This window comes from Bufo bufo, chromosome 4, assembly GCF_905171765.1.
Source record: "Bufo bufo chromosome 4, aBufBuf1.1, whole genome shotgun sequence".
Classification (NCBI taxonomy): Eukaryota; Metazoa; Chordata; class Amphibia; order Anura; family Bufonidae; genus Bufo; species Bufo bufo.
This window is the reverse complement of record NC_053392.1, coordinates 450,857,179-450,869,579: the sequence shown is the minus strand read 5'-3', so window position 1 is coordinate 450,869,579 and position 12,401 is coordinate 450,857,179. Positions and strand designations below refer to the sequence as shown.

The 12,401-nt window shown below is 50.9% G+C and overlaps 1 protein-coding gene across 2 annotated transcripts in view; it reads left to right on the top strand.

The window, feature by feature from the left end:
• The window catches only part of CEP170 (centrosomal protein 170), a 285,415-nt gene that overhangs the window by 263,543 nt on the left and 9,471 nt on the right, over positions 1–12,401 (top strand). For both annotated transcript variants that reach the window (XM_040429409.1, XM_040429408.1), the window contains exons 16-17: positions 40–133; positions 4,504–4,555. In XM_040429409.1, coding sequence (XP_040285343.1) covers positions 40–133; positions 4,504–4,555 — 146 coding nt within the window. The remainder of the gene's footprint in view (positions 1–39; positions 134–4,503; positions 4,556–12,401) is intronic.

Sequence of the window (12,401 nt, the reverse complement as noted above, 5' to 3'; positions counted from 1 at the left end):
TTGACTTTTGTTTATATGCATTTTATTTATACATTGCAGATTATTATTCAAAGACAAGGAACGAAATTGGGATGAGATTGAGAAAAAAATAAGATCAGAGAGTGAAGTGCCTATTTTGAAAACTTCGTGTGCGGTATGCTGATATTTTCTAATTATATGTCCCTATTTAGACTAGTTACACACCATGTCCAGGTTCTACTGCCTTCCATTAACCCAAGGCTATGTCCCCCACCTTTACCATTCAGAGAAAGTGGGCACTCTCCAATTTTCTTTTTTTTTTTTCTGCCAAAAAAAGTGAAAGCTGAGCACTTCTAATCACGCCCTGCGCCTAATGTTAACTTCATGACCTGTATGTCCTCTATGGAGGTCAGTGTTAAGGGACAAATTGCTGTAGAGACCACTGTTAAGAGGGCGGGGTGTTGTGTAAATCACTGTTTAAGGAGATGGGGTACTGTGGAGGTCACTAATAAAGGGGCGTTAAGGGGGCAGGGCACGGTGTAGGTCACAGTTAAGGCGGCGGGGTGTTGTGGAGGTCACAGTTTAAGGGAACGGAGCTCTGTGAAAGTCACTGTTAAGGGGACGGGTTATTGTGGAAATCATTGTTAACAAGACGGGGTACTGTGGAGGTCACTAATAAAGGAGCGGCCACTGTGGAGGTCTCTGTTAACCTCCTCAGGACCGCCGTACGCAGGATTGCGTCTTTGCGGCGGCCCTGCTCTTCTGGGTGGACGCGCCGGCGCGTCCTCTCGCGAGACGCGAGATTTCCTGTGAACACGCGCACACAGGCGCGCACGTTCACAGGAACGGAAGGTAAGAGAGTGGATCTCCAGCCTGCCAGCGGCGATCGTTCGCTGGCAGGCTGGAGATGTGTTTTTTTTAACCCCTAACAGGTATATTAGACGCTGTTTTGATAACAGCGTCTAATATACCTGCTACCTGGTCCTCTGGTGGTCCCCTTTGTTTGGATCGACCACCAGAGGACACAGGTAGCTCAGTAAATATGTTGCACCAAGCACCACTACACTACACCCCCCCCCCTGTCACTTATTAACCCCTTATTCACCCCTGATCACCCCATATAGACTCCCTGATCACCCCCCTGTCATTGATTACCCCCCTGTCATTGATCAACCCCCTGTAAAGCTCCATTCAGATGTCCGCATGATTTTTACGGATCCACTGATAGATGGATCGGATCCGCAAAACGCATACGGACGTCTAAATGAAGCCTTACAGGGGCGTGATCAATGACTGTGGTGATCACCCCATATAGACTCCCTGATCACCCCCCTGTCATTGATTACACCCCTGTCATTGATCAACCCCCTGTAAAGCTTCATTCAGATGTCCGCATGATTTTTACGGATCCACTGATAAATGGATCGGATCCGCAAAACGCATACGGACGTCTGAATGAAGCCTTACAGGGGCATGATCAATGACTGTGGTGATCACCCCATATAGACTCCCTGATCACCCCCCTGTCATTGATTACACCCCTGTCATTGATCAACCCCCTGTAAAGCTCCATTCAGATGTCCGCATGATTTTTACGGATCCACTGATAAATGGATCGGATCCGCAAAACGCATACGGGCGTCTGAATGAAGCCTTACAGGGGCGTGATCAATGACTGTGGTGATCACCCCATATAGACTCCCTGATCACCCCCCTGTCATTGATTACACCCCTGTCATTGATCAACCCCCTGTAAAGCTCCATTCAGATGTCCGCATGATTTTTACGGATCCACTGATAAATGGATCGGATCCGCAAAACGCATACGACGTCTGAATGAAGCCTTACAGGGGCGTGATCAATGACTGTGGTTATCACCCCATATAGACTCCCTGATCACCCCCCTGTCATTGATTACACCCCTGTCATTGATCAACCCCCTGTAAAGCTCCATTCAGATGTCCGCATGATTTTTACGGATCCACTGATAGATGGATCGGATCCGCAAAACACATACAGGCGTCTCCCAGGAAAGAAGAGACCCCAAGGTATTCGCTGATGGGCATAGTGAGTTCATGGAAGTTTTTATTTTTTGTCACAAGTTAGTGGAATATGAGACTTTGTATGAAAAAAAAATAAAAAAAAAAATCATAATTTTCCACTAACTTGTGACAAAAAATAAAAAATTCGAGGAACTCGCCATGCCCCTCACGGAATACCTTGGGGTGTCTTCTTTCCAAAATGGGGTCACTTGTGGGGTAGTTATACTGCCCTGGCATTCTAGGGGCCCAAATGTGTGGTAAGGAGTTTGAAATCAAATTCTGTAAAAAATGACCTGTGAAATCCTAAAGGTACTCTTTGGAATATGGGCCCCTTTGCCCACCTAGGCTGCAAAAAAGTGTCACACATCTGGTATCTCCGTACTCAGGAGAAGGTGGGGAATGTGTTTTGGGGTGTCATTTTACATATACCCATGCTGGGTGAGAGAAATATCTTGGCAAAAGACAACTTTTCCCATTTTTTTATACAAAGTTGTCTTTTGCCAAGATATTTCTCTCACCCAGCATGGGTATATGTAAAAAGACACCCCAAAACACATTCCACAACTTCTCCTGAATACAGAGATACCAGATGTGTGACACTTTTTTGCAGCCTAGGTGGGCAAAGGGGCCCATATTCCAAAGAGCACCTTTCGGATTTCACTGGTCAATTTTTACAGAATTTGATTTCAAACTCCTTACCACACATTTGGGCCCCTAGAATGCCAGGGCAGTATAACTACCCCACAAGTGACCCCATTTTGGAAAGAAGAGACCCCAAGGTATTTCGTGATGGGCATAGTGAGTTCATAGAACTTTTTATTTTTTGTCACAAGTTAGTGGAATATGAGACTTTGTAAGGAAAAAAAAAAAAAAAAATCATCATTTTCCGCTAACTTGTGACAAAAAATAAAAAGTTCTATGAACTCACTATGCCCATCAGCGAATACCTTAGGGTGTGTACTTTCCGAAATGGGGTCATTTGTGGGGTGTTTGTACTGTCTGGGCATTGTAGAACCTCAGGAAACATGACAGGTGCTCAGAAAGTCAGAGCTGCTTCAAAAAGCGGAAATTCACATTTTTGTACCATAGTTTGTAAACGCTATAACTTTTACCCAAACCATTTTTTTTTTACCCAAACATTTTTTTTTTATCAAAGACATGTAGAACAATAAATTTAGAGCAAAATTTCTATATGGATCTCGTTTTTTTTTTGCAAAATTTTACAACTGAAAGTGAAAAATGTCATTTTTTTGCAAAAAAATCGTTAAATTTCGATTAATAACAAAAAAAGTAAAAATGTCAGCAGCAATGAAATACCACCAAATGAAAGCTCTATTAGTGAGAAGAAAAGGAGGTAAAATTCATTTGGGTGGTAAGTTGCATGACCGAGCAATAAACGGTGAAAGTAGTGTAGGTCAGAAGTGTAAAAAGTGGCCTGGTCTTTCAGGGTGTTTAAGCACTGGGGGCTGAGGTGGTTAAAGGGGAGGGCGCAGTGGATGTTACTGTTAAGGGGGCAGGCCGCTGTGGAGATCACTGTTAAAGGTGGGGTACAGTAGATGTCACTGTTCTAGTGGATACTGTCGATATCTTTTAACGACACACACAAATATTAAATGAAATAGATGAAATATACCCGTGTGAAGCCGGGTCCTTCTGCTAGTGTTGATATAAGCATAAGTGGCATGCACGTTCTCCAACGATTTATTTATTTAGGTATTTTGTGCCTAAAGGCTAGCATTCGGGTCTCTCTGGATCCGGTGTTCTGTCAGAAAACCTTACCGCGTCAGATTCCCTTACCCCACGTGACTTCCGGGGGTGTGCGCCTCCGTGCAAGCGCAGTACCATGGTACGGCGCCTCCGCGCAAGTGCAGTACCAAGGCATGGGTAAGGTAAAATTACAGTGAGGGTTGACTCATGGACGCGCGCACGGACACCGCGCGTGCGCTCTCAGGGGTAAGGAGATCTGACGGTCTTTTGTCTTGTTAAATCTCCTTACTCTCACACTGCGCATGCGCAGATTGTAAAATCTCCTTACCCTCAGATTCATTGCTGGCTGGCTTCAATCCGTGCGCGCGTCCATGAGTCAACGCTCACTGTAATTTTACCTTACCCATGCCCTGGTACTGTGCTTGCGTGGAGGCGCACACCCCTGGCACAAGCCCGGAAGTCACGTGGGGTAAGGGAATCTGACGAGGTAAGGTTTTCTGACAGATCACAGGCATTGACGGAAGCTAGATGAATGCCATCCAGCCCCATTACGTATAATGGAACCGGTGGAGATCCGGCCACAACCCGGCAAGTATTCTGAGCATTGGCCTGACTAAAACCACTGCCGGGACAGCCTGTTGGATCTCCCAAACGCTTGTGTGAAACTAGCTTAGGACTCTATTTGGGTCTCACTTTTAGCAACAAATTTGAATTGTTATGCATTTTGTACAGAATTTATACTTTGATGGAAAATTGAATAAAGTTGTAAAGTGTAGACATACTTGTTTTTTTGCAGGAAATTTTATCAATACTACAAGAATTAAAACGAATAGAAAAACAGCTACAAGGTATGTAACTTTATATTTAGTTGAATCCAAATCTATATACACTGAACAAAAATATAAACGCAACACTTTCCGTTTTGCTCCGATTTTGCATGAGCTGAACTCAAAGATCTGAAACATTTTCTACATACACAAAAGACCCATTACTCTCAAATATTGTTCACAAATCTGTCTAAATCTGTGTTAGGCCTCATGCAAACGGCCATTGCGGTCCCCAATGCACAGGCACCATCCGTGCAGCGGGCTGGACCTATTCAACTTGAATGGGTCTGTGGTATGTCATATTTTTTGGGGGTGCGGAACCACGGAAAGAAACACCACAGAAGCACTCCGTAGTGCTTCCGGTGTTCCGTTCCGTGACTCCGTTCCGCATCTCCGGAATTGCGGACCCATTCAAGAGTCGCATAGAGTTGATCAGGTTGTTGATTGTGGCCTGTGGAATGTTGGTCTACTCCTCTTTAATAGCTGTGCAAAGTTGCATAATATTGGCAGGAACTGGAACACCCTGTCTTCTATGCCGATCCAGAACATCCCAAATATGCTCAATGGGTGACATGTCCGGTGAGTATGCTGGCCATGCAAGAACTGGGATGTTTTCAGCTTCCAGGAATTGTGTGCAGATCCTTGCAATATGGGGTCGTGCATTATCATGCTGCAACATGAGGTGATGGTCGTGGATGAATGGCACAACAATGGGCCTTAGGATCTTGTCACGGTATCTCTGTGCATCCAAAATGCCATCAATAAAATGCACCTGTGTTCGTTGTCCATAACATACGCCTGCCCATACCATAACCCCATCGCCACCATGGGCCACTCGATCCACAACGTCAGCAAACCGCTCACCCACACATTGTCTTCCATCTGCCCTGGACAGTGAAAACCGGGACTCATCCATGAACAGAACGCCTCTCCAACGTGCCATACGCCATCGAATATGCGCATTTGCCCACTCAAGTCGGTCACGACGAAGAACTGCAGTCAGGTCTAGACCCCGATGAGGACGACAAGCATACAGAGGAGCTTCCCTGAGATCGTTTCTGACAGTTTGTGCAGAAATTCTTTGGTTATGCAAACCGATTGTTGCTGCAGCTGTCCGGGTGGCTGGTCACAGACGATCATGGAGGTGAACATGCTGAATGTGGAGGTCCTGGGCTGGTGTGGTTACACGTGGTCTGCGGTTGTGAGGCCGGTTGTACTGCCAAATTCTCTGAAACACCTTTGGAGACGGCTTATGGTAGAGAAATGAACATTCATTGCACGAGCAACAGCTCTGGTCACATTCCTGCAGTCAGCATGCCAATTGCACGCTCCCTCAAATGTTGTTACATCTGTGGCATTGTGCTGGGTGATCAAACCTGCACATTTCAGAGTGGTCTTTTATTGTGGGCAGTCCAAGGCACACCTGTGCAATATTCATGGTGTCTAATCAGCACCTTGATATGCCACACCTGTGAGGTGGGAATGATTATCTCGGCAAATGAGAAGTGCTCACTAACACAGATTTGTGAATAATATTTGAGAGTAATGGGTCTTTTGTGTATGTAGAAAATGTTTCAGATCTTTGAGTTCAGCTCATGCAAAATGGGAGCAAAACCGAAACAGTGTATATAAAGCGTGTGTGTATGTATGTTCCGCGATCACTCAAAAAGGCAACCATCGATTTCAATGAAACTTGGTATACACATCCCTTGCTACCTGGAAAGAAATCTTGTGGGGGTCACAGCTCTCTAGGACGTACCGTTCCTGAGCATTAGCCAATACAAGCCTGCAAGTCTTTCTCTTCATATCCCAACTGCCATACACACGGTCACATGTCCATTATCAGCCAATAGAAGCTCGCAGGCCCTTAGTCTCCACATACACACAGTTTTACTCCAGGTTTCCATAACAACCCAGCCATTTTTCTTCACTGCTGTAGGTCAGCTTTAGGCTAGGGTTGCGCGCTCACACGACACATAGGGCACAACTACACAGCTACATGTGTCACGCGACATTGATGTCGCACCAATGTTGCGGGACAATTTTTATAATGATAGTCTATGGTGTTGCACTGCGACATGTGACATGCTGCGACTGTCGCAGTCACAGCATGTCACATGTCACAGTGCGACACCATAGCCTATCATTATAAAAATTGTTGAGAGAAAATGTTGCGCGACACATGTCGTCGTATAGCCCTAGCATTAAAGGGGCAGGGCGCTGTGGAGATCACTATTAAAGGGGAGGTCACTGTTAAGGGGGCAGGGGGCACTATTAAAGGGGCAACTGCTGTGGAGGTCACTGTTTAGGCAGCAGGGTACTGTGAGGTCACTGTTAAGGGGGCGGGCCCCTGAGGAGTTCACTGTCAAGGTTGTGGGGTGCTGTGAAACTCACCGTTAAAGGGGCGGGCTGCTGTGAAGGTCAAAGTTAAGGGGATGGGCTGCTGTGGATGTCCCATTTTAAAGTGGTAGGGCACTGTGCTAGTGGCAGGGTGTCAGTGTTAAGGGGTGAGGGACTGTGGAGTTCACTGTTAAAGGAGCGGGGTGCTGTAGAGGTCACTGTTATGGGGGATACTGTCAATATCTTTTAACGACAGACACAAACATTAAATGAAATAGATAAAATATACCTGTGTGAAGCCGGGTCCTTCTGCTAGTGTATAAATATAATTACTACTTCATTGAGGGGCCTTTCCCACTGGGGGTCAGTCTTATGATTGGTGAGGGACCTAGCAGTCAGACCCCCAGCGATCATATGAATAGTTGATAAAGGGATGTGCCTCAAATCTATAGAAATATTATTATTAATGGGGTTTCCACATAAACAACATTTGAGGGAATTTTCCTGGAGATAAATTGTATTGATGACCTAATCTTTGTATAGGTAATTGAAGGGAGTCTGTCACCTACTGGCCACTATTTAAACTGATTATAAAGTTCTGAGGGACACAAGTACATGGCGCTAATGTTACCTTTGTTTCATTTGTGAGAGTCTCCAAAGCGCCAAAAATCAAGTTTTAAAGATATGCAAATGAGCCATCTCAAGGGCCTCCCCGGCCTTACTCACGCCTAACTCCTCCCCTGTGTATCCTCCGGCCAGCCCTGTATGCTGCGGATTTCGGCTGCAGAAAAAGAATGATGTTACAAGCAAGAAACGGATCCGCAAAAAATACAGATGACGTCCATGTGCATTCTGTATTTCTCGCCCATATTCCTTGGGGGACACAGGAAACCATGGGTATAGCTCTGCTCCCTAGGAGGCGTGACACTAAGTGAAAGCTGTAAGCCCCTCCTCCATCAGCTATACCCTTCAGCCTGGAGAGAGAGACTGCCAGTTTTTGCTTAGTGTCCAAGGAGGCAAGACACTCCCTGCTTAGGCAGGGTTGCTTTCCTAAATTTTTTTTATTTTTTGCGTTATTTGTTGTTTTTAATTCGGGTTTTTTCTACTTGCAGGGACAACAGAGGCGCACTAGACCCCTCTGTTTCTCCCGGGGTTGAGTTGCGCCAGTGCCGGTAATGCCGCACTGCCGCCTCCCCCACAGAAGACAAGGTGGACCAGGGCAGCCTCGCTCCCCTGCGTCCCGCCAGCTCAAGGGTCGCCCGCACACGACAAGTCCCTCCCCCGGCTTCCTGCCACTGCGGTGCCAGTAGCTGAAGGGGCGACCCTGCTGGATGGATTGAGGGTGAAGACAGCGGATGGTGAGAGTGGCTGCTCCAGCCTCCCCTTCCCTCCCTCCCACCGCTGCTACGTCTACGCTTGAAGGCAAGCGTTTTTCCCCCCATGGGCATAACTGGACCGGCAACTTTACCGGGCATCATTTGGGGGGGACTTCGGTCTTCTCTAGCGGCAGGGCATCAGGGGGACGGCTGTGGGCAGGAGGCCGTCTGCCACATCCAGGCGCGGCGGGGGCCGCTTACTTGGCGCGAACGGCGCCATTTTATCTTGGCCGGCACTTCATCTTCCTCGGGGGTTAAATCATTTTGCCGCGCGCGCGGCTCTGCCTTCTCCTTTAGCGAGGGCAGGGGGGGCGGAGCTTCCTACATGCGCTCCGCTACTTCCTGTTTCGTCGGGCTCCACATCTCTAGTGCTGCGTGGAATCCTCTCTGCCGTCCGATCCTGAAGCTCTTCATCTCCGTGCCTGCTGCCACTCCTCCACAGCCTCCTTCAGTCTGCTGCCCTTGCTGCTGCCGCTTGCACTGTCCGCGGGTCTGGTAGGACTGTTAACCCCCTCCGTGCCACCAGTACTGCTGCTTGGGTGTAATCCCCGTTCCGTTTTTTCCCTGGGGTCTCCCACTTTAAGTGCAACATTTTTTCCACCATGTCAGACCCTTCTGCAGCCGCCAAGCCTTGGTACCATGCCTGTACCGCTTGTAGGGAACCCTTTCCCCGGGGGCAGTCTGATCCGCACTGTCCTGCATGCCGAGCTCCACCGCAGCCTCAGTCGCCCGCTGTGTCGCTCCCTGTTTCCTCTGACCCTCCTGACTGGGCTAGATCCCTGTCCCAGGCCGTGGAAAGCCTCACCCATGTCGTGGGCCGCCTAATAGACAGGCCGCCTACCCCGCAGGACGCCACTCTTACTGTCGCGCCCTCCGGGTCCACCGCTTCCGCCGCTGCGGCGGGTTCACCCTCTCTTAGTGACCCTTCCCGAGCTAGGCACTCTCAGAAGCGTTTTAGAGTAGAGCGAGCCTCCTCCTCGGATGCCTCCCTCTCCCCGCCACGCGTGCGCACTCAGACGGGCCTCTCCTCTCCAAAGGATTCGCCCTCTGAAGGTGAATTGGCGGCTTCGGATTTGGAAATGGACTCGGCCCTGCCGTCCAAGCTAGCCTCAGCGATGGGTCAACTCATCTCTGATATTCGTGACACCTTTAAGGTGCAAGATGACCCCCCTAGCTCTGACGCAGCTAGCGTCTCCTTTATCAGACCCAGGCAGGCCTCAAAAGTCTTTCCAATCCACTCTGATTTCTACTCCGTTGTGTCTAAGGCTTGGGCTCGCCCGGACGCCCGTTTTGTCAACCCCAAGAAGCTGGATATTTGCTATCCTTTTCCAGCCGATGTCGTGGCCACCTGGTTGTCCCCACCCAAGGTGGACCCCCCTGTGGCCCATCTGTCAAAGAACACGGCCATCCCTGTTCCCGACGGGTCCTCTCTTCAGTCAGCGGAGGACCGTCGCATGGAGACCCTTTCCAAGGGCATTTTTGCTGCCTCCGGTTCTGCCCTCAGACCGGTTTTTGCCTCTGCCTGGGCAGGTAAAGCAATCTCTGCTTGGGGTGTGCAGCTGGAACAGGAGTTGGACTCGGACGTCCCCATCCAGGACCTACGTTCCTTGGCCCAGCTTATTATTCGGGCCGGGAATTTTGTTTGTGAGGCATCCCTTGATGCGGGAGCCCTTATAGCACGCTCCTCCGCCCTGGCAGTTTCCGTCAGGAGGGAACTCTGGCTGAAGGTTTGGAAAGCGGACTCTGCCTCCAAACGTTCCTTGGCGGGGCTACCTTTTGCGGGTTCCCGCCTTTTCGGGGTCCGCCTAGACGAGCTTATTTCGGAGGCCACGGGTGGTAAAAGCACCCATCTTCCTCAACACCAAGCCAGGGGCGCCCCCCGCGGACGCCCTGGTGCGTCTCGTTTTCGGTCCTCCCGCAGGACCTCTGGGGCTCCCCCCGCAGCTGCCGCTTCGGCCCCTCCCCAGGATAAGCGTAGGAAGCCGTTTTTTCGGGCGCAGCCCTCCTGGCGCAGGCTGCCCGCACACCCGCAGCAAAGCAGTCCTCTGCCTGAAGGTGCGCCCCCACCCACCCGGGTGGGGGGCCGGCTCCTCCTTTTCAGGGACGTCTGGATGGCTCACGTCTCCGACGCCTGGGCTCTCGAAATTGTGTCTTCCGGATACAAAATCGAATTCGCGTCCTTCCCTCCAGATCGGTTCTTTCGCTCCCGCCCGCCGCGGGACCCGAAAAGCGCGGCTGCGTTCTCCGCGGCTGTTCAAGCCTTACTGGACAGGGGGGTGATTACCCCCGTTCCTCTAGAGGAAAGGTTCCAAGGGTTCTATTCGAACCTCTTTGTAGTTCCCAAGAAGGGAGGTTCGGTGCGGCCCATTTTGGACCTCAAAAGGCTCAACCGTTTTCTCCTCCTTCGACGGTTTCGGATGGAGTCCCTCCGTTCCGCGGTGGCTTCCCTGGAGCGGGGAGATTTCATGTCTTCCATCGATATACAGGATGCCTACCTCCATGTTCCGGTAGCCCGGTGTCACCATCGCTTCCTCTGATTCACCGTGGGGGACCTTCACTTCCAATTTGTCGCCCTTCCCTTTGGGCTGGCAACAGCCCCCCGGGTGTTCACCAAGGTCCTGGCCCCGGTTTTGGCCTTACTCCGCTCCAGGGGTGTTTTTCTGCTACCGTACTTGGACGATATCCTCATCAAAGCTCCGTCCCTTTCTCAAGCGGTTGCCAGCGTGGATCTCACTCTAGAGACCCTGGCGAGGTTCGGTTGGGTCATCAACTTCCCAAAGTCCTCCCTTCCCCCCTCCAGACAACTGGTCTTCCTGGGAATGCTTTTAGACACGGGAGCGGCGGAGGTACGTCTTCCCTCGGAAAAACGACTGACCCTCCGTCGGGCGATTCGGGGTCTCCTTCTCCACCGTCGACCGTCCTTCCGCTTCTGCATGCGGGTCTTGGGGCAGATGGTTGCCTGCTTCGAGGCGATCCCATTTGCGCAGTTTCACTCCCGCCCTCTCCAACGGGCGATCCTCTCCTCCTGGGACAAATCGCCGGAGTCTCTGGATCATCCCTTCCATCTATCGCCTCCGGTGCGGTCATCTCTCCGCTGGTGGTTACAGTCCCCTCTTCTGGGCAGGTCCTTTCTGCCGCTCAACTGGTTGGTGGTTACAACCGATGCCAGTCTCTTGGGCTGGGGAGGCGTGTTTCCTCCCCGATCCGTCCAGGGCATTTGGTCTCCATCGGAGTCCAAACTCTCGATCAATGTCCTGGAGCTGAGAGCGGCCCTTCTGTCTCTGCGACACTGGACTCATCTGCTGAAGGGTCATCCAGTTCGTGTGCAATCGGACAACGCCACGGCCGTGGCGTACATAAACCACCAGGGGGGCACTCGCAGCGCTGCAGCGATGCGGGAGGTCACCAGCATTCTCCGTTGGGCGGAAGCCCACGTCCCGGCTCTATCTGCAATTTTTATTCCAGGGGTGGACAATTGGGCGGCGGACTTCCTCAGTCGCACCACCGTCTACCCCGGCGAGTGGTCTCTTCACCCGGAGGTGTTTGAGGCCATTTGCCTTCGTTGGGGCATACCGGACGTGGACCTCATGGCCTCCAAGTTCAATCACAAGGTCCCCGCCTATCTGTCCAGGGCCAGGGATCCGGGAGCTTGCGGAGCCGACGCCCTCGTTCTTCCTTTCCTCGCGCGTCCATACATATTCCCTCCCATCCCTCTCCTGCCCAAGGTCCTTCGGAAGATCGCGGCGGAAGGCGTCTCGGTGATTCTGGTCGCTCCGAACTGGCCCCGCCGGTCTTGGTATGCCGACCTCATGCTGCTCCTGGCAGACGCGCCCTGGCCGCTGCCCGCCAGGGAAGATCTTCTCTCTCAGGGACCGATCTTCCACCCGCGTTTAAGGTCCCTACGTTTGACGGCGTGGTTGTTGAGACCACCGTCCTGACACGTAGGGGTTTTTCTGCGGACGTCGTCCGCACCATGATCCGCGCCCGTAAGCCGTCCTCTTCTAGGATCTATTATAGGACCTGGAGGACCTATTTGGGGTTCTGTGCCGATCTGGGGATTCCTCCGCTCCGCTTTTCTCTCCCCACCGTTTTGTCCTTCCTGCAGAACGGACTTGCCCAAGGTCTGGGTCTTAGTTCTTTGAAGGGTCAGG